The sequence below is a fragment of the Triticum urartu genome, chromosome 7, assembly GCF_003073215.2.
Source record: "Triticum urartu cultivar G1812 chromosome 7, Tu2.1, whole genome shotgun sequence".
NCBI lineage: Eukaryota > Viridiplantae > Streptophyta > Magnoliopsida > Poales > Poaceae > Triticum > Triticum urartu.
In genome coordinates this window covers 90,871,708-90,894,535 of record NC_053028.1, presented here as the reverse complement: position 1 = coordinate 90,894,535, position 22,828 = coordinate 90,871,708, and the positions used below count along the sequence as shown (strand labels likewise).

The window sequence follows — 22,828 nt, the reverse complement described above, 5'->3', positions numbered from 1 at the left end:
TGGCTCATACGAGTTTATTCAGGGCCCTGACTCCAAGCGTGTGTATGCTGGCCTTGGATTGCTGAAATCCGAAAGCAAAACTAGTGCAAAAACAACGTGATCTCTTTAGTTACAGTCACACATATAGTATGTCTTAGGTGAGAATTACAATGGAAATGAGTGTGAGGCATGTTGAGCTCTTGTTCTTGATGCTCATTCCTGACTTGTGAGTTGTGACTTCATCCTGAGTCCTTTCTGCTTCAGAGAAGTCACGCGTACACTGTATTTTAGGCAAGGCAATGGAATCCTCTATTTACTTGTTTTTTTATTTGAGGAGAAGCTGAACTGCATGAATCAAAGTATTCAAGTTTGATGAGTAATATAACGGTGGTTGTATAAAATGAAGTTGCCCTTCAAGAAGTGACATGTTTGCCCTTACTTACTTAGCTTACACTAATGATCTTTGTCTTCTGCCTACTTGGTATAAATTATCACTTGACCTACAAAAGGCTCATTTTAATCAGAATGCAGTTGTTAGAGGCCAAAATCAACAACATAAATCACACCTTGAACACACTACATTTTGTTTTGCCTACAAAAGGTTCTTTTATATTACTGAAGATAAAGTGACCACGAGAAAATATTCTCCTTTGCCTTTTTAATCTAGGACCCTCTCAGCTGGCGAACGTTCGCTGGGAAGGGGTGGCATTTTGAACGATTTCACTGGCAGTTTTAGTTGTGAGGGGTTGACAACTTCATGACAACATGACAGTTTCTTCAGAAAAAAGACATTTTTCGTTTAAGATTTCGCAAACCAACTAAAACTACTAGGAAAAAGTGTTCGCTTGTCATCCCCTCCCAGCTGATGTTCGGCAGATAACATTACCTTAATTTAGCGAACAAGAAAAAGGAAAAGTCAATTCCCTCGTTCGTACTTCTCCTCCCAGTCCTCTTTCTTCTTCCCTTCGCCTGCCAGATCCCACCCCGCCGCCTCCGATGACCACAGACCCCTCCGCTCCTCCCTAGCCCCCGCCGCCGCCTCCTCCTCCTCCTCAATGGAACCCGCGGCAGCGCCAGCCTCCCCCGCGCCCCCTCACGGAGGCCATACCCCCACTGTCGGCGGCAACGCGCGGGCCGTCCGGCGGCGCCAGTACGCGGTGCTGGCGCTCACCTTCGCGGCCTACGCGGCGTTCCACGCCTCCCGCAAGCCGCCCAGCATCGTCAAGGCGGTCCTCTCGGCCGACTGGGCGCCCTTCACCGGGCCCGAGGGGACCCACCGCCTGGGCGAGCTCGACGTCGCCTTCCTCGCCGCCTACGCCGCCGCCATGTTCGCCGCGGGCCACCTGGCCGACCGCGCCGACCTCCGCCTCCTCCTCGGCGCCGCCATGCTCGCCTCGGGGGCCGCGTCGGCGGCGCTCGGCGCGGCCTACTTCCTGGGCGTCCACGGCCTCCCCTTCTTCCTCGCCGCGCAGGTCGCCAGCGGCGTGGTCCAGTCCGCCGGGTGGCCCTGCGTCGTCGCCGTCGTGGGCAACTGGTTCGGCCACGCCTCCCGCCGCGGGACCATCATGGGGGTGTGGAACTCGCACACCTCCGTCGGCAACATCGCCGGCTCCGTCCTCGCCGCCGCCGTGCTCGAGTTCGGCTGGGGGTGGTCCTTCTTGGTCCCCGCGTTCGTCATCGCCGCGCTCGGGGTCCTGGTGCTGGTGTTCTTGGTCGCTCACCCGAGCGATGCTGGCTTGGACCTGGATTCAATGATGGAGGTTGAGATGAATGGGGATGGTGGGGAGGAGGTGGAGCTTCTTGTAGAGGACAAGAAAGAGGCTGAAGTGCATGATGATGATGAATTGGAATTGGAAATGGAAATGAGGTCCCAATTACCTACGGCCATCGGGTTCTTGGAGGCATGGAGATTGCCTGGTGTCGCGGAATATGCATTCTGCCTCTTCTTCTCCAAGCTTGTTGCTTATACCTTCCTCTACTGGTTGCCATTCTACATCAGGAACAATGGTATGTGCTTCTTATATTCAGTTAGTTTATCCTGCGGTAACAGTAGCGAAATATCACCTTATCTGCACTGGACATCTGGTGAATTTGGGTAAAAGAGAAGAAGAAACGGGCCGGGATTGGTTTGAATTGCTCTGAACTGTTAGACCATTCATCCTACCTTAGCAACTTGATATAGCAGTAGTTTCACTTTAATGTCGCGGCTAGCTTGTCGCTTATTGGACAACATAATCTTCAGTTCCATGCGCAATCAGAAATTTAAGTTCTACAAAGAACTTTTGTTTTATACTCCCTCCGTTCATAAATCTAAGATGTTTTTGATATTTCAATATGGACTACATGCGGACTGAAATGAGTGAACAAACACACTAAAACGTGTCTATATACATCCGACTAGAAAAAAGTTGGAACATCTTATATTTGTGAATCGAGGGAGTACAATGTAATGTGATGGGGCTAATTGATGTCTAGCGATTCTTAGGGATCTTCTTTGAATTTATTTTTGGTATTATTTTCAGCATTTCTGCCTATATACAAGTAGCTATTTAGCAGTGTTAGTTTGTTGAGCAGTTCATTGTAAGAGGTTAAAATGTTGCATATTGAACTGAAAACCTCTTTTTGTTGAGTGAAATGAATGCTATCAACATCTGCTCTCCATGCATCATTTATCTTCCTAGATATGATAACAGTTGACACCCCGGGGTGTCTTTATTTATCTGCTTATAATATTGTGTAAACTACCCACAATTCCTTCATTTTGCTTGCGTAGTACTAATGGTAAGGAGAAAATTAGAAGTGATAAGTGCCATTGGGAGCTTATTGCTACTTTGCTGCAAGCATTGCTTTTCAGTGAAGAACTTCTCCAATGTATCATTGCTGACTTATGTTACATGTCACGATGTTGCAGCTGTAGCAGGCCAGTTCTTGTCACACAAGGCTTCAGGAATTCTGTCCATTGTATTCGACATCGGAGGAGTGTTGGGAGGGATTTCAGCTGGCTTCCTCTCAGACGCAATAGGTGCCAGAGCTATAACATCAGCTCTGTTCCTTCTCCTCTCGATCCCCGCTCTTATCCTTTACCGGACATTCGGAAGCATATCCATGTGTCACAACATCGGCCTCATGTTCCTCTCCGGCTACTTCGTGAACGGCCCATACTCCCTCATCACCACGGCCGTCGCAACTGATCTCGGCACCCAGGACGCGATCAAGGGGAATTCACGTGCACTAGCCACTGTCTCTGCGATAATCGACGGCACCGGTTCTGTTGGTGCAGCATTGGGGCCCTTGCTGACGGGGTACATCTCGACAAGAGGATGGAACAGCGTGTTCTTCATGCTGATCGTATCCATATCCCTTGCCCTCGTGTTTTTGATACGCATAGCCAGGGATGAGATAGCTGCCAAGATCGGCGCCAGGCGTTAGGTTTTATTTGCTGGCGCTTGGGAACTGATGAGAGGCTTTTTTCCCGGGAGTTGTAAAAGTCTGTAGGAGTTAGGTTACGGCCATTTCTTGGTTCATGTAAATTGGTTGGTTGGTTGGTTGCACGTATGCACACCCATGGAAATTTTAGGCTGGATACAGGGATTGACAAAACGTGTTTGTGGTGATTGCTGCAGTTACCAAAAGATTGCTGTGTGCAAAGTTGAGCCTGGTCCGGTCGCGTGATCTTGAAACGGTGTGGCGTCAACCATGTTCTAGTCATGTCACATGATTTTTGTGGACGAGGAGCAGAGAAGTTTCCCTAGAGTGGATGGATTTACTACATATTTTTATGAATTATTACTATCTCCAGATAAGACATCCTCTATATATTTTTGTTACTGTTAAATCATGATCCAAAAGTCACTACAAAGTTGTATTAAAGCTATGCCAATTAATTTGGATCGGAGGGAGTACCGTGTTCGACACGGCACTTTCTCATGCTAGACATACCGAGGATGGTAGTTGCCGGTTGTCGATCCGGCATGAGCTTCCTCAGTAAGCTCGAGGGACGGCCGACTCCGTGAAGATGAAGGTGATCTCCCCAAAGAAAAGTGCATATTTCAATTTGAATTGTCACAAAGTCTAAGAAACAACGCTAAACTTCAAAACCATCTACTTTACAATCCCAAACTTCGAAAACCGAACAACTATCAACCCTCCTCTGAAAACCGGACAACTATCAACCCTCCTCTCTTCAAATAAGTTTTCTGGGTTGTTTTGATCGGTTTTCAATTGTTGACCACCTAGTCAGCAGCCAACTCAGCCGCCATGCACCTAGATATCTAAACCTTGTAATTTTTAATCTGTTTGGTAAAAGATATTGAAACTTTCCAAGAATGATCAGCATACTAGTGTTCATTTTCAAAATAAATGAAAATCTGGGCACTATCATTTTTCGGTCAAATTTGGACTAAAATTTGTCCTAAATATGTATTTCCCTTGTATTTTGTAACCTATTTGGCAACAATGTTTGGATCTTCCTAGAATTATCAGCATAGTCTTGCTCACTTGTGAGAATTATCTTTAAAAAATCTGGACACTCCATTTTTTGGTCAAATTTTGACAAAAAATTGTCCGGATGTACTCTCCTTGTAAATTTTACTGTGTTCAAAAAAATGAATGAAACTTACCCAAAACGATCCGCATGGTAGCATTAATTTTTTTCTAAAAAATTCAAATTTTCTGGGCACTTCATTTTTGGGTTAAATTTTGTCCTAAATATGTACTCCCTCCATTCCATATTACTTATCGCTCAAATGGGTGTATCTAGCACTGAAATACGTCTACATACATCCGTTTGAGCGACAAGTAATATGGATCGGAGGGAGTAGTTTCCTTGTATTGTTTAATCTATTTTGCAAAAATGATTGAAACTTTCCCACAATTATTAGCATAATATTGTTCATTTTTTGAGAATTGTTTCACAGTTTTCCGGGCACTTTCATTTTTTGCTACATTTTGACCAAAATTTGTCCAAATTATGTTTTTTCCTTCTAATTTTTAATCCGTTAGGTCAATAAGATTGGAACTTTCCGAGTATGATCAGCATAGTACTATTCAGTTTTCAGAAAAAAATCAACTTTTCTTGTGCATTTCATTTTTTGGGTCAATTTTTTGACAAAAAGAAGGGTTGACGTGACAGCTGACTAGGATAGGTGACTGGATGGCCAACATGTCAAAACAGCCCAGAAAACTAGTCTGAGGGGAGGAGGGTTGATGGTTGTTTGATTTCCAGAGTTCTAGATTGTAAAGTAGGCAATTTTGAAGTTCAGGGTTGCTTTTTATACTTTGGTGACAATTCAAGGTTGCAATACGGGCTTCTCTCATCTTCACATGCTCTTTTTTGTCGCCATAGAGGAGGAAGAGGAGCGGTCGATTTGTTCACCAATATGGAAAAAAAGATGACCTTTTTCACCTAACTAGGCTAATTGAGATAGCTGATTGTATGGTCAACAGGTCAGAACCAGAGTCATGGAAGGGGATGGTTGAATGGTTTTCAAAGTTTGGGGGTTGATTTTTAGCCGGTTTTAAAGTTGATGGTTGGTTCTTGACAAACTAAAAAGTTCAAGATTGCAAACTGGGCTTCTCTCAAGAATATAATGCTTTTTGAAGCGAAAATTGCTTTTGGAGGCCAAGCTCCATGGAGGTTGGTTTCTGAAAAATCCAAAATTAATCAAAATTCATATTTTTACATTTCAAAAAATTCTGCAAAAATACAGATATACCTGGAGGCACAGTGCACATGTGTGTGAATTTTCAAGACGAATATGTTGAAATGAGGGTTGTGCAAAAAAAAATCCATGGCTTTTCAACATATGATACTATTCACCCCCAAAGTCCATGATTTTGTTCTTTTCGTACAGAACGTATTTCAAGATGTTCATCCCGAAATTATACACACGTCCTTGTATACTTGTAAAAAATCAGAATTTTTTGAAACTGAAAAGTTTGAATTTGTTTTTTTTCGAAAATTCGGGCTCCATGGAGGCTGAGCTCCAAAACGCCCCACTCCTTTTGAAGTTGTAATTTTACACTCGCTCCTACTAGTCGGCACAAGCATAGCTATTTCTCTTGCTAGTTAGCTTGTAGAAGCAGCGATTGTTAAATCGTCGATGTAGAACACAGGAGATGCCGGCGGCAACAATCTACGAAGTAAATCGCTGATCTGTTAAAAAAAACACCGACAAGGGTTTTTAGAAGTTTCAAAATCCATAAAAGTTGCCCAAATCCAGACGAATCCATCGGAAACCAAAACCAACCAAACCCCGGAAGACCAGTTGGAGACAAGACTCCATACGTACACCGCCAACACAAGCACATGAACAGACAGAGATAGAGTGGGGTGAACATTATTCCGACACTATGGCAATGCCATTGCCTCGTCGCCCCAGACCAAACACAAAGACTACCTAAGGAAAACCTGAAACAAATCATCGATGTCATTGTATGACTGAATATGAGTCTGATGTCGAGCTCACCGCAGTTTGTAACCATGCATCGACACCCTCTTCTCGAGTGATCTAGACCAGCTGGACGACCGTTAAAGATGGTGCGCTGGATCGCTCCGTCCACCAGCTTCACAACGCCATCGTCAAGCACCGCCTTACAGAGGCCGTCGCTCGAGCACACATCTCCTTCGCTGTCCCACAACAACTCTCTAGCACCTCCATAACAGGCCGTCCCCGGATTAGGACCTCCCCGTTGATGCAAGCGCCACACCCTGAAGGTGGTAGAGGGGGAGACGATTGGCGGCGGCTAGTTTTCTCGGTCGCCCGCACCGACCCCAACAAGGCATTGACCTTAGACTCCGTTTGAGATCGATGTGTTTGGTTTGGTCCATGCTCTCCTCTAGTGTGATCCGACTCTGACTAGAAATAGGTAGGAGTAATTTTTTCTGTTCTATCTTGGGCTAGTCACTTGGTTAAACATTGTCAATGCCGCATGGGTTGTACAATTTGTAAAATATTCTCATGCTTGTACCCGCAGATTCTCCAAATTTCGAAATATTCGCACGAGCCTGGCGCTATCTTTTCGCGAAAAGGTAGCGGGATGCCTCCCGCGCTCGATGGCCCCGATTCCCACTTCACCAAGGAAATGTGAAAGGAAAAAAAACTCACGAAGCCTGACGCACCTGACCCATCCTCCCTTGCTCCTCGCTCACGCACCACACCACAAAGGAGGAGGGGGCGGCGGCGGCGACGGCGATTCCGCATCGGCCGGCGTCGCGGGTGAAGTATGTGCTGCTCCCTATCCTCGCTCTCTTCCCCCTTCCCTCCCTTCCTCTGCTCTGTTCTCTCGGCCGGCGGGGGAACGGCGAGCGGCGGAGGGTGAACTCCCCCCCGCCACACACACACCATTTCCTTGGGCCGACGGTGGCGGTGGATAGCGAGCGGCTGGATGTAGCTCCGGTTCCTCTCTGATACGTTCTCTCTCTCACCGGATGTCTCTCTGAACTGATTCCTTTCCTCTTGCTCCGATTTTTCTCCCTCTGCAGCGCGAAGGAGGCAACCAGGACACCGACGGCAAGGCGACGACCAGGGCGGACAGCAGCTCCCCTTTCGGCGATTTCCCCCTCTGGTATGAACCCTAGCTGCTCGATCTGTTTAGAGGATTTACTGGTGATTGTTGTGTGTGTGCTTCTGTATGTATGTTCAGTTAGCCGAAGTTCAGAGAAGAATATACTTCAGTTTTGTGTATGTCATCCTAAAGCAATTTTTTTTCTTCTGTTTCAATTCTACATTGTAGACGGGCAAGAAGTAAAAGAAGTTAATTTGTGCAGCTGTGTCATATACGCTTCTCGTCATGTCGGCCTTGGTTGTTCGGTCTGGGAAAAGGAAAAGTAGGACTGAATGCATAAGCTATGGACTCATGGATGAGACAGATAGGGTGAGAAGACAGTATTTTGAGGACAAAATATGGAAGGATGATGCAACTTGTTTGAACATGCTTAGGCTTGGGAGAGGACCTTTCTTCCGGTTTTGTCAACTTTTAAGGGACCGCAGGTTGCTTCAAGACATGATTCATATGTCTGTTGAGCAGCAAGTTGGCACGTTCTTGCACACCGTTGGACACAACGTTAGGGATACGCCAGCTGGTGACAATTTTCGTATAACCGGTGAAGTTGTTAGTCGTTATTTCAAAAAAGTCATCCATGCCATTGGAGAGCTACGGCACGACCTTATTAGAGAGTCCTCATCGGCGACCCCAACCAAAATAGAAGGGAATCACCGATGGGATCCATACTTTAAGGTATGAGATTTGGTGACAGCTACATCCTCCTCATTTTCTACGCATGAATCTGGTTAGGTCCTGATATTTTAATTTTCATGAAATAGGATTGTGTTGGAGTTATTGATGTCACACATGTACGAGCCTCTGTTACAGAAGACATGGAGCCTCGCTGTCGTGGTAGAAAGACCCATGCCACTCAAAATGTGATGGCGGCTGTTGATTTTGATCTTCGGTTCACATTTGTGTTGGCTGGTTGGGAGGGGTCAGCACATGATGCTCAAGTTTTACGTGATGCTTTGGAACGTGAAAATGGTCTACGTGTCCCACAAGGTAACTTGATGTAGCTACATTTGTCAATGCCACTATTTATGTACAGCAAAGTAATCCGCTTGTTGCTCATATGTTAGGAAAATTCTATCTAGTTGGTGCTGGACATGGAGCCTAACCAGGGTTCTTGCCTCCTTTTCGTGGTGTGAGGTCCCATTTAAATGAGTGGGGGGGACAATCTTGTTCAAGATGAGAAGGAATTGTTTAACCATAGACATTTTTCTCTTCGTACGACCGTAAAGCGTGCATTTGGGTCACTCAAGGGGAGATTCAAAATCCTTGATGAGGCCAAGCCATTTTTCTCTTATCCTACTCAAGTAGACATTGTTATAGCTTGTTGCACTGTTCACAACTGGGTTATAAATGATGGGATAGATGAATTTATCATACCCGAGGCTGAATGTGTTGCCAATATTAACCATGCTCCAACGACAAGTGGCCAAGCAAATGGACTTGCAAACATGGTTAGTTTTCGGCAGGGAATCGCCAATCAAATGTGGGAAGACCGACAAAACTACCTGCAGCACAGTAGTATGTAATAGCTTCATCTGAACCATTGTAATATCGTAATGTTGTAATCGGAACCCTTGTACTTCCTGGAATTTGTTTGTAATGTCACATTATGTGCTGAAATGAACACCAGTCCAATCCCAAGGCACATGACACCTACTTCTGCTGTTTTCTTCTCCCTATGTACTTTTCTGTCACACAATCTGCTGTGGCAACAACATTTACAGATTACAGTGGCACATGACAATCCAGCACTCCAGGTCTTCTTGTACTCGGCCGATCTCTTCTTTTCATGGTAGTGAACCCTATCTCTATTGGATTAGTCACTTGGAGTTGTCTTGTTCTTCTAGTAGATTCTTATATACACACACACACACACACACACACACACACATATGCTTTTAGAAGGAGCAACCAAAATCAACAAATCACTCTTTCTCCTGGTTCAGCTGGTCACCTGTCTGCTGTGCAGTACCCTGCTCATGTAACCATGTACTGTTTGTCTGATTCGTTTGAGTGGGTTTTCTTCTTCAGCGCACTTGATCGATTTGAGTCGACCTCGCATGACTTGGTCTCTGAATCTACTTATTGTTGAGGCAGAGTGAGGAATTAGGAATTTATTGTTGGACTGTTTGAGAATGTTAGGCTGTGGATTACTGGACACTTCGAAATGACTTCATTTCAGTTCATCTGACTATCTGAGCACCTGCTGCAGAAGTGGCATTTGACAAGTTACATGTTCATATTATTAAAAATATACTAGTCTGTACCGAATAAAGCTTGTTGTGTGAGGAAGCTTCGTCCAGAGGGCCGGCCAGAGGGGAGGGGGCCCGGGAGTGTCACGCCCCCCACCTCTGACTGCGTCTATGGTGGTCAGGCCAGGGTATCCGACCGCAGTCAAGTTTCTCCACCTACCGACTTTTGAATCCCGAGTCAGTCACACGCCGCAGTTGGCCTGCACGAGCAGGGCTCATGAAATTCTTCTGCCTAAGAAAGACTGCTCGAGCTTATTATATATATGTGTAGCACTTGGCTCAGTCAGTACTCTCCGAGCTTTGACCTGGCCAGTTAGCACGAGCGTGCGTACGAGCAAGGGCCATGCCGCCGGCGATGGCCCTGCTACTATGCTTGGCGGTGCTATCCAGCGGCGGCGGGTGCGAGGGGTGCAGGGACGACGAGAGGGCGACGCTTCTGGACATCCACGGCCAGTTCAACTACAACTCGTCGCTGGACTGGAATAGCACCGCCACAGATTGCTGCCGGTGGGAGGGGGTGAGCTGCAGCTCCCGGACAGCTCGTGTCACGGGCCTCGACCTGAGCATGCTGCACGGTATTGCCTCCAGCACAGGCCTACTCAACTCAACACCACCATGTTCCTCCCCTTGCAAGAGCTGCAGGATCTGTCCCTGAGCGGCCTCAAGATACAAGGATGCACACCCGGTGCAGGTAATTCGTCCAGACTCTCTAGATTCATTGAGCGCGGTTTTCAAACCAATTATGCTGTTCTCCAGCAAATGTTCCTTTTTCCTCATAGGCTGTTTGTTTATTTATTTCTGCAGGCTTTGAAGTATGGTCAAAATTACACAGACTAAAAGTTCTTGATTTATCATATAATGGCAAATTAATGGAGAGTGACGTCCCATCCTTGGTTGCAATTTCATCACTACGGTCCCTATTCCTCAACGGGAATGACTTCAGCTCCAATATGACAATACAGAGTGAGCTTTCAATTCTCTTATCCCGAGGAGTATTTAAACTTTTTCGGTTTTTTAGAAAAGGAGGATCACCCCCGGCCTCTGCATCAGAATGATGCATGTAGTATTTAAACTTTTTCGTAGTGATCTGTTTGTGCCAGTCACATCTTCCAAATCATTTCTCATGGTTTACCATGCTGTTTATTGTACAGAACTGAGCATAATGAAGGTGGATACTCTTGACATAGGCAATAATGATATCAAAGGCACCATACCTACAGGTAAATCTTTTCGGAAAAAATATCAACAAGTAGATGATGCATCGTATGTGTACAACTACAATACCAGGATGGTGACATGGCGCATTAAAGAATAATCACTAAGTGTTTTCATTACAGATATCTGCAACATGAGAGATCTTCAAGTGTTATATCTCAGTGACAATCTTTTATTTGGAGAGATTCCATCATGCATGCAAAATCTGACTTCTCTCAGAATTCTCGGTCTGTCGGAAAATAATAGATTAATAGTAAAGTTCCCCTCTCTTATCTTTGCAAAACTCACATCGTTGGAGAAGCTTTCACTCGTAAATAACTCTCTTGAAGGAGTTCTGTCGCTGAGTTCCTTACAAAATCATAGACAATTGACTAAACTGGAACTTGCAAGCAGCGGTAACAACTTTCATGTGCAAACTGAGAATCCAGCAACAAATTTGCCAGCTCAGATTCAGGTTCTAGTGCTGCGAAATTGCAACCTTAATGGCAATTCAGGCATCATACCAAGTTTTTTGTTGCATCAACATAAACTAGAGTTCGTCGATATGTCTAACAACAACCTAAGTGGTAACTTCCCTTCATGGTTGATAGAAAATAATGTCAACCTATCACACTTAGTTCTGGGTAGTAACTCCTTTGCAGGTCCTCTTCTTCCGTCCAAAGTACACACCGGTTTGCAATGGTTGGATGCATCTTCTAACAGGCTAAGCATATTACCTGTTGACATTAACACCACATTACCAAATCTGAGTTACATATCCTTATCAGGGAATTCTTATAAGGCAACTTTCCTTCTTCCTTTAGCTACATGAATAGTCTACAGTATTTAGAATTGTCATACAACAATTTCTTAGATGACATTGCGGCTGCTTTTGTTGGAAATATGTTAAACATCATTGGTCTAAAACTGTCTGGAAACCATTTCTATGGGTCGTTCTCTCCAAACATACTATTACCTGCCGTTAAACATCTATTGCTCAGCGATAATGAAATCGCCGGGAAAATTCCTGAGAAGTTATGTGACAGTCTGATACTTATGACATTTGATGCTAGCAATAACAAGTTGACCGGCCTGCTCCCTACTTGCATATCCGCACTCTCAGAACTTGCCATTTTGAATTTAAGAGGGAACTCATTGGCTGGATCGATTCCGTCGGAAGTATGCGGCCTGTGAAAGCTTGTGTTTCTTGATGTGTCGAAAAATAACCTTTCTGGTCCAGTGCATTGCTTACCGGGTCTACGCTACCTTCATATGAGTAGAAACCGATTAAATGGAACCTTTCCTATTCCATTGTACTTGGGAAATAATATCTATACAATGGATCTCCAAGAAAATCAATTCAGTGGTGTCCTTCCAAAGCTGATAGGGAAGTCCTTTCCAAAGCTAAAAGTACTGCTATTAAAAGGCAATATGTTTGAAGGGACAGTTCCAAATGATATATGCAGTTTGAAGTATCTGCGTCTACTAGATTTGTCTCATAATAGACTATCGGGGCAGTTACCTTTATGCATGAACATTATGGGATCCGATGACAGTTTATTTGATTTCCAACCTGGTTTTGGAACTTTTCCTGTTTTATTCAATGTTATTGGGCTGCCAGATCAAGAGGAATTCATGACCAAGGGCAGGCAGGACAATTACAGGGGAAACATACTGAACTACATGACTGGACTAGATTTCTCTTCGAACCAGTTGAAAGGATCCATTCATGAAAGTATAGGTGGCATGAAGTGGTTAAGGGCATTGAATTTCTCGGAAAACAAGTTTGATGGATCAATACCACAGTCCTTATCTAATTTAAGTGATTTGGAGAGCTTGGATCTCTCACACAACAACTTGGCAGGCCAAATACCTTCAGAGCTAGTAGCATTACAGTCCCTTGCGGTGTTCTCAGTGGCATACAACAACCTGTCCGGTCCTACACCGGGAACAAGGGGGCAGTTTCTCACATTTGATCAGAGCAGCTACGAAGGTAATCCATATCTCTGTGGCCCACCATTGAGAAAGAGTTGCTCTGTGACGCCGTCGATTCCTGAGCTCGAAGAAAATGGAGAAGAAGATGATAAAGTTGGTTATATCATACTGTTTGGTTGTTCAGCGATGTTCTACATGGTTGGTTTCTGGACATCCTTGGGTGTACTTTACTTTAAGACAAGCTGGCGATGGTCATGGTTTTCGGTTGTGGATAGGTTCGGTGATCATGTACTAGTTAAGTTTTTTGTATTCACAAAAAAAATTCGGAGCACCAATTGACCTTTCTGCAGGGGGCCAAATAATTCATCATGTGGCCAATTTTGTGTGGTACTAGTAGAACAATTCAATTCAACGGTTGTGGAACTTATTTAAAATATTTCTGACTGATAAGTCTTGTATTAAGGTTCTGATGTTCTATGGCCACGTTTTTTTGGTTGGTCTTAAAAATGGACTCTCAAGATGTGAAGTGGTTTGGAACTGGTCATTGTGATGTCCTGATTGGAACAAGGCGATGCTTTTCCAAATCTTGGATTAGGTTAATCTTAAGCCATTTTCTTAGTCATTGTTACCTGCAACTGGTAGGCGTAGGAGCGGAGGCACGCCGCACCTCTGGTGGAGCCTGTGCATGCATCTACGTTGTTTTTATTTTAAAATAAGAGAAGGAATGGCAGTGGGTTTGAGGTCCAGCTGGCCACGTAGAAGTCTTTGTACTCTTTGATCATTGTACGATCAAGGTAGTTTACAAACAGAGTAAGAAACATCCTCAATTCATGCACATGAAAACTCAATACCTGCATTACAGTTTTACGAACCTAAGAACAGAAGCAAATAAAAACTAAGAAAAATAAAATCCGTGCAAAGGATGTAGGAGGTATGTAATCATGCATTTTGAAATACAATATTGTCTTTTGAAATTCGGCATGTCATGTCTCTACTCCATCAGAGAAATCAGTGAACAAGAAGTTCCATGATAATTATTTTCTGCAAGATAATGTCATGTCAATAGTTCTCCCATCAACAGGAGCAAACATGTTATGTTTCCAGCGCTTATATTCAAATTGATTACCTTCCCTTTGCTTGTATAGAGTGAAACAATGGTAATATATGCCACAAAGATCATATATGGTACTCCCTCAGTCCCAGTGTAAAAAACGCTCTTATATTATGGGCCAGAGGGAATACATAACAATGACGAAAATTAATATCGGATGCATCTTATAAGGATAAAATAGTTATTAGCAAATCCATATTATACACAAGATACCATCATTCAAGCTGTCTAGTCAAATTGAAGTAACTAACAATCCTGCAAAAGATTAATAATTGAAGTGAAAAATACTCAAGTCATGCGTCATCTTTGGATTTTTTTTCATCTCGGACCCTACTCAAGTCTGCACACATATATGCAGATTCATTAAGTAGTAACACAAATTTTAGACATACAAATATCATATGAATAGTAACAAAAAATGGAGAGTTTAGATGTCACAAATAATCATCAAACTCCAATGAAATGCATATTGTCAGTAAAAAAATATGTATCAAAGTAAGTAACAAATCAAAAATGCTAAAGGCAACACGACCATAATATTTGAAACAAATGAACATAGAAACAAGGGAGCCATCATGCACAAAGCATAACTTTTTGAAACTTCGCCATATGAATCCATAACACAACTCCAGAAACCTGCATATGATAAAAACAACCTGAGCAGTAATGTACATGTGGAGGCTGTCGGTGTCAAAACCGGCGGATCTCGGGTAGGGGGTCCCGAACTGTGCGTCTAAGGTCGATGGTAACAGGAGTCAGGGGACACGATGTTTACCCAGGTTCGACCCTCTCTATGGAGGTAATACCCTACTTCCTGCTTGATTGATCTTGATGAATATGAGTATTACAAGAGTTGATCTACCATGAGATCGTAATGGCTAAACCCTAGAAGTCTAGCCTATATGACTATGGTAATGAGTCTATCTCCCTCCGGACTAAGTCCTCCAGTTTATATAGACACCGGGAGGATCTAGGGTTACACAAGGTCGGTTACAAAGAAAGGAATCTACATATTTGGTCGCCAAGCTTGCCTTCCATGCCAAGGAGAGTCCCATCCGGACACAGGTGCAATCTTCGGTCTTCGTATCTTTACAGCCCATCAGTCCGGCCCATGGCTAACAGGCCGGACGCCCGAGGACCCCTTAGTCCAGGACTCCCTCAGTAGCCCCTGAACCCGACTTCAATGACAAGGTATCCGGCGCGTAGATCTGTCTTCGGCATTACAAGGCGGGTTCCTCCTTCCGAACTCCAAAATAGTCTTCGGACGTACCGACGTGTCCGGACCTGTAACACACACACCACACACAACCGTAGAGAGAATATAATATTTCACGAATCCAATCCGCTGGCAACTTTTTGTAACATGACATCACGTCTGTACGGTCAAAATTTCAAACCGTTTTTCGTCTGCCGCTCCATGTTTCGAGACGCGGTCGCCATTGGCATGTCTTATCGAAGCAGAGATCATGTCCCCTTATTGCGGGATTCTCATCAATACGGGTATGGGTAACCCAACCGTGTCGTTTACACAGCCCTTGGGAATAGGCGAGTTTTAAGGCGAGCGAGGAGGCGTTCAATATACACTGCCTTTATAAGGGGATAAGGATTCCCCCTTCTTCTCCCACGCCTTCTCCTCGCCCTTCCAATCTTGAGCTCCAGCGCCCAAGTTCTCATCTTCTACCCACTCAAGCTAACACTCAACCATGTCCGGATCCGGAGGTCAAGGCAAGTGGATGGTCTCCTCCGTCCGGGAGAAGGACATTACTGAGCTTCGGGCGGCCAGGTACCTAGCGAAGGAAATCGCCCACCGTCTTCCGGCCCAGGGGCAAATCGCCCCCACACCGAAGCCCAATGAGAGGGTGGTATTCATCCCCCATTTCTTCCGTGGGCTAGGGTTTCCAGTCCACCCTTTCATCCGCGGGCTGATATACTATTACGGGATAGACTTCCATGATCTGTCCCCAAACTCCTTCCTCAACATCTCGGCGTTCATCGTCGTGTGTGAGGCCTTCCTTCGCATCCAGCCCCACTTTGGGTTGTGGCTCAAGGTCTTCAACGTGAAGCCGAATGTGGTAGATGGCCAGCAAGCGGAGTGCAGAGGAGCCATGGTGAGTAAGCTGTCCAATGTCTCCTGACCGAAAGGCACTTTTGTGGAGACTGTCAAGGAATGGCAGAAACAATGGTTCTATATTACAGAACCCCGCGGCACCAACTGGGCCGCAGCTACCGAATTCAACCCCGGTGCTCCAATGCGGCTCACCTCCTGAGTCGAGAAGAGCCTGAACTGGTGTTCGCTAGACGAGCTGATAGCGCTGCAGACGCGCGTTCAAAGCATGGTGGACAAGGATGTCAAACTTGTCGATATAATCCAGGTGATGCTAGTTCACCGGATTCTCCCGTGCCAAAGCCGAAGCCTCCCGCTATGGAAGTTCAATCCGAAGAAGCACCATACCCTGAAGAGGCTCTTTGAGACCACTCACAAAGATGCCTGGAAGTTTCTCTTCAAGGGCAACGAGATACCGCCAGCCACGGATTCGGACCGTGGGCATGATATTAACCACCCTGCCAGCGAGGTAAGTTTTTAACGCGTCCTCTACTTATTTGTTTCAAGGAGGATATCTGAACTTTTGCTGTCATTACTTCTTCAGGAATGGATGAAGAGGGCGAAGCGGATCCAGTGTCCGGCTCCGCTACCTAAAGAACCAGTCATTTCACGTTTAGCGAAGATGCTGGTGCCGGCGCCCTATACAGCGCCGTCGGAGAAGGCCAAGGGGGTCCGGAGTGGCCCCCGTCGCAGGAGTGCTTCGGACGCGACATCCGAAGACAAGACCTGCTCCTCCGCCGCCGAGGATGAGGATGATGATGATGAGGAGGAGGAGAACAACCCTCCCCCTGACGAGGGAAAGAAGAAGAGGGCGTCCTCCACGAACCTGGAGGCGGGGACGTCCAAGAAGGGGAAGGGCTCCTTCACGGACAAATCCGCGTGGGACGTCGACAATAGTCCGGAGCGGCACCCCCGCACCAAGCCTCAAGCTGCATCGTAAGTGCTATGACTCCCGTATACCCATATGTCCAGCATCTCCACTTCAATGTATTGACATGGTTAATTATGCCATTGCAGTCCGGCCAATGACAGCTCCCAGCGATCCTCATCAAGAGGTTCATTGGACTCAAAGGAGATGGCCAGCGAGACACCGTCGGCCGCTTATTCTCCCAAGGCCAAAGGACACGACGAGGTTCTCTCCCAACGGACCTTCCTAGGCCAGGGAGAGGCTTAGGGGGTGCCCGAAGGCGAAGCCCCCGCCGCCGAACACCAGGGGGAACCAGTCCCCCTGGAGACTAGGGAGGAGGGCCGTACTTAGTTCGGCCCTCAACCGGACTATATTCCGGAGACCGATACGGCTCCGGGATCCGGCACGCGACCTCCTTCGAACGAAGGGGGTATGCCTATTCCACCGGTGACCCCCTGTCCAACCAGGGGCACCAGATAATCAGCTAGAAGCGCCTCGCAGCGCTTCCATTGTGGATGAGCACCGTGTTCTTATGGGCACGGTGATTGAAAGGTTTCAGTCTGCCAAGAGCGGACTAACGGAAGCCTGCAATAGCCTGCTGACAGGTGAAAGGACCGAGAAGAGGTGTCTAGAGGGGGGGGGGGGTGATTAGACACTAAGTACCAAAAGTTGCAGTTTTTAAAATCTTTAGGTTGAAGTGGATTTTTGGTACAAGTTTAACAAACACAATACATATCAAGCAAGCATGCAAAGAGTATATGAGCAGCGGAAAGTAAAGCATGCAACTTGCAAGAATGTAAAGGGAAGGGTTTGGAGGATTCAAACGCAATTGGAGACACAAATATTTTTGTCGTGGTTCCGATAGGTGGTTCTATCGTACATCCACGTTGATGGAGACTTCAACCCATGAAGGGTAATAGTTGCGCGAGTCCACGGAGGGCTCCACCCATGAAGGGTCCACCAAGAAGAAACCTTGTCTATCCCACCATGGCCGTCGCCCACGAAGGACTTGCCTCACTAGCGGTAGATCTTCACGAAGTAGGCGATCTCCTTGCCCTTACAAACTCCTTGGTTCAACTCCACAATCTTGTCGGAGGCTCCCAAGTGACACCTAGCCAATCTAGGAGACACCACTCTCCAAGAAGTAACAAATGGTGTGTTGATGATGAACTCCTTGCTCTTGTGCTTCAAATGATAGTCTCCCCAACACTCAACTCTCTCTCACAGGATTTGGATTTGGTGGAAAGAAGATTTGAGTGGAAAGAAACTTGGGGAAGGCTAGAGATCAAGATTCATATGGTAAGAATGGAATATCTTGGCCTCAACACAAGGGTAGGTAGTTCTCTCTCAGAAAAAGTAAGTTGGAAGTGTAGGTTTGTTCTGATGGCACTCTCCACGAATGAAGAGGTGGTGGAGGGGTATTTATAGCCTCCACACAACTAACTGTTACACATAACTTCCCAAACTCGGTGGGACCGAATGGTTAAACTCGGTCGGACCGATTCAGCAAAGCTAGTGACCGTTAGGGTTTTCGGTGGGACCGACATGCAACTTGGTAGGACCGATATGATTAGGGTTAGGGCATAATGTAATCTCGGTGAGACCGATTACACAAACTTGGTGAGACCGATTTTGGTAATAAGCTAACCAGAGAGTTGGTTAGGTAAACTCGGTGGGACCGATCGCTCATTTCGGTGAGACCGAAGTGTTACAAAAGGGAAACAGAGAGTTTACATTGCAATCTCGGTGGGACCGATCGCAAGTTTCGGTGAGATCGAAAGTATTGCAATAGGCAACATAGAGTTTGCAATCCCATCTCGGTGAGATTGAGATCCCTATCGGTGAGACCGATTTGCCTAGGGTTTGTGGCAGTGGCTATGACATTTGAAACTCGGTGGCACCGGATAGGAAGAATCGGTGGGGCCGAGTTTGACTTTGGTTTAGGTCATATGTGGATGTGAGAAAGTAGTTGAGGGTTTTGGAGCATATCAATAAGCATTTTGAGCAAGAACCTCATTAAGCAACACCTCATCCCTCCTTGATAGTATTGGCTTTTCCTATAGGCTCAATGTTATCTTGGATCACTAAAATAGAAAATGTAGAGTCTTGAGCTTTGAGCTTGAGCCAATCCTTAGTCCTTAGCATCTTGAAGGGGTTTCACATCCTCTAGTCCATGCCACTTCACTGTTGAACTTATCTGAAACATACTAGATAAAAATGTTAGTCCAACAAGAGATATGTTGACATTAATTACCAAAACCACCTAGGGAGCACTTGTGCTTTCAATCTCCCCCTTTTTGGTAATTGATGACAACATACATCAAAGCTTTAGATCAAGATATTAAGAGTAGAAAGTAAAGCTCTGGAAAGACATGTAACTTGCATAGGCTCCCCCTACATGTATGCAATCATGTGAATATTGAATATAGGAGCATGTGAATGCATAAACATGACAGAGTAAGCAATGTGTTATATGTATCTTGGTCATATGCATCAGAGCAAATGATGAAAATATGAGAGATGTACCTTCATGCTCATGAGTCCTTCTGGCAAACAGTATGCACATCAGCAAGAAATTCTCATTCACATGATTGTGATGCATATACTTACCTTGTGGTCTTGAGTTGGCTTAGGATGGGATGAACCTGCGTAAACAAGGTTAGATAACACAGATACACCTACTGGCCAGAGCAAACAAGAGAGACCACAAGAGTATCAAGACTGGGATGACATGTAGAGTGAGTACTAAGTACCACATTGGATAAAGACATGTCCCCAAAGGTAAAGATATGCAATAAATTCAAGGATTTCTTTCCCTTAGATGTCTTGCTCCCCCTGAATCTAACATGGGTAAATTCAAGGATTTCTTTCACTTAGATGTCTTGCTCCCCTGAATCAAACATGGGATATTGGGAGAAGATAGGGAACAAAAAATCAGAGCAAAAACAGAGCTCAAAGGAAATAAACAGAGCTAATACAATCGAGCAAATATTAACACGTCTTTCCCCCCTTGAAGACATGTGACTTCTCTCCTCTTGAACACCAAGCATCTGGGGTCTCTTTCTTCCCTAGAGTATTCTCTCCCCTATAGATATGATGATCTCTCTCCCCCTTTGACATCAATTTTCAAGAAGGGTTCTTCTGGATTTTTTGTCATGATGGGTTTGGTCCTTGAGTCACAGAACAAAGCAAGAATTTGAGTAGGATGCTGGTCGAGGACAAGATTCATTGAGTGAAGCTGGATAAAAAAGAATTCAGAAACAAGTGGCAAGATGTTTTTCCTGCAGTGAAATCGGTAGCACCGAGTTTGGTGCTTCGGTGGCACCGAAAGGGTTCGGTTGGACCGAAGTAAACAGCCCGGTGTGACTGAGTTCATCGCAGAGAAAATATTTGTCACCTCAGCTCACTAGACAAGTAAGATCTTACAAGGATTTGCAAGAAATTTAATGCAGAAAATGCAGAACGGAAAATAAAAGAGAAGAAACTAAAAAGAATCTAGATGAAGTTTTTTTGAAGAGGAAAACAAATATGCATGAGACAAATGCAAGAGCTCAGAAAAGAACACAAGAGAACTTCATCTAGAATTGGGCGGTGAGAAAGTCACCTATGTTAGAGTATATTGACTTAGGAGTCAAGTGAGATTACTTGATCTTTGGTCATACTCATCGTTTAAGCTCAAAATGGGGTTACCATTTTTCGTTAAAGCATCTTGATGTATTCACATCTTGTTGAGTTTCTTTATCCCATGACTTTGAGTAAAGCTTCTCTAAGATGGAATAACATACCTTGGGTGGTGGTGTTGATCATGATCATGTATTTGAACTTGTGTGGGTTGCTCAAGGTTGATGTAGCTCATCAAGAGTTGGGAGCATCACTTGAATTTTGAGTTCATCTACCTACATGGGTTAGTTTTTGCAAGGAAGAGCACTTGTGTATCCAAAATGACAATCATGATAGAATTTGTCAAAGGATATGTTTGAATGGTTGCGTGCTTCCTTGTCTTCATCCACCATTGTGTAGCGACTTGGTGATATAGAAATTGCTCAAGATGTGAGTGAGTTGCAATCTCATAGATTTCGATTCATCCAAGTACCTACATGGGTTAGATAGCATGCAAGGTGCAAATATATCCAAGACATAAGATAGTCAACATAAGAGAAATATCAAGGATTAGTCATAGGCTCATGCCTTGCATGTATTAAATGGAGTTCCTACTCCAAGTTTGAAGCATCAATGATGTTCAATTCACCTCTTAACCTGCAAAACACTTTCTCATCAAGTGGTTTGGTAAATATATCCGCCAATTTATTATCGATGCGAACATGCTTAAGATTAATGTCCCCTTTGGCAACATGATCTCGAATGAAATGATGAAGAACTTCAATATGCTTAGTTCGAGAATGTTGCACGGGATTGTGAGAAATTTTAATAGCACTTTCATTGTCACATAGCAATGGAACATGTTTCACATATATTCCATAATCTTTAAGAGTTTGGGTCATCCAAAGTAATTGAGCACAACATGATCCAGCGGCAATGTATTCCACTTCGGTGGTGGATAAGGATATCGAGTTTTGTTTCTTGGAGGACCAAGATACAAGAGATCTACCAAGAAATTGACAAGTACCCAAAGTGGACTTTCTATCAACCTTGTCACCGGCATAGTCCGAATCGGAGTAGCCAACAAGATCAAAGGAAGCCCTCTTTGGATACCAAATGCCAAAATTTGGTGTATGGATTAAGTATCTCACTATCCTTTTCATGGCCTTAAGATGACATTCTTTAGGAGTGGCTTGATAACGTGCACACATGCACACACTTAGCATAATATCTGGACGTGAAGCACATAGATATAACATTGAACCAATCATAGAGCGATAAACCTTTTGATCAACCGGTTCACCATCTTTGGTTAAATCAAGATGTCCACTAGTAGGAATGGGTGTAGTCGTACCTTTGCATTCTTACATATTGGACTTCTTGAATAAGTTCTTGGTGTACTTCATTTGAGATACAAAGGTGCCTTCCTTAGTTTGCTTGATTTGCAAACCGAGAAAGAATTTGAGTTCACTCATCATCGACATCTCAAACTTCTCCTACATTAGCTTTCCAAACTTTTCACTAAAATGAGGGTTAGTTGATCCAAATATAATATCATCGACATAAATTTGGCACACAAATAGTTCTCCATTAACCCTTTTAGTAAAAAGAGTAGAATCTATTTTTCCAATTTCAAAGCCTTTTTCAATAAGGAACTTGGTCAAGCATTTATACCATGCTCTAGGAGCTTGTTTAAGACCATAAAGAGCTTTGTGAAGTTGTGTAAACATGATTAGGTTTCTTAGGATTGACAAATCCGGGAGGTTGCTTAACACAAACTTCCTCCTCAATTTCACCATTTAGAAAAGCACTTTTAATGTCCATTTGGTACAAGGTGATATCATGATGATTAGCATAGGCAAGTAAGATGCGAATGGACTCAAGTCTAGCAACGGGGGCATATGTCTCACCATAGTCCATACCTTCGACTTGAGTGTAGCCTTGGGCGACTAGGCGTGCTTTGTTGTGGACGACTTGACCATCTTCATCTTGCTTGTTGCGAAACACCCATTTGGTACCAATGATGTTGTGGTTGTTGTCAGGCTTTTCAACCAATGTCCACACTTGATTTCTCTCAAAGTTGTGTAGCTCTTCATGCATAGCGTTTATCCAATCCGGATCTTCCAATGCTTCTTCAACCTTCATAGGTTCACTGCGAGAGATGAATGAATAGTTTTCACAAAAGT

General features: G+C 44.6%; 2 protein-coding genes and 1 pseudogene across 3 annotated transcripts; all 3 read left to right on the top strand.

Annotated features, from left to right (window-relative positions):
• The first annotated feature begins 894 nt into the window (after positions 1-894).
• LOC125521425 (putative glycerol-3-phosphate transporter 5) lies at positions 895-3,629 on the top strand. Its single transcript, XM_048686482.1, has 2 exons — positions 895-1,986; positions 2,891-3,629. Exons 1-2 carry the CDS (start codon positions 1,035-1,037, stop codon positions 3,406-3,408), a joined length of 1,470 nt encoding a protein of 489 aa, XP_048542439.1. The 5' UTR covers positions 895-1,034; the 3' UTR covers positions 3,409-3,629.
• A 3,412-nt stretch (positions 3,630-7,041) lies between these two features.
• Positions 7,042-9,184, top strand: LOC125523720. 2 transcript variants are annotated; one of them, XM_048688783.1, is made up of 5 exons: positions 7,042-7,201; positions 7,463-7,545; positions 7,748-8,217; positions 8,304-8,529; positions 8,607-9,184. In XM_048688783.1, exons 3-5 carry the CDS (start codon positions 7,771-7,773, stop codon positions 8,642-8,644), a joined length of 711 nt encoding a protein of 236 aa, XP_048544740.1. In that variant the 5' UTR covers positions 7,042-7,201; positions 7,463-7,545; positions 7,748-7,770; the 3' UTR covers positions 8,645-9,184. The 2 variants fall into 2 exon arrangements, with proteins under 2 accessions (XP_048544740.1, XP_048544739.1); XM_048688782.1 differs by having other exon boundaries at positions 7,043-7,201; positions 7,714-8,217.
• Positions 9,185-9,873: 689 nt separating this feature from the next.
• On the top strand, positions 9,874-13,374 carry LOC125521524 (annotated as a pseudogene).
• Positions 13,375-22,828: the final 9,454 nt, after the last annotated feature.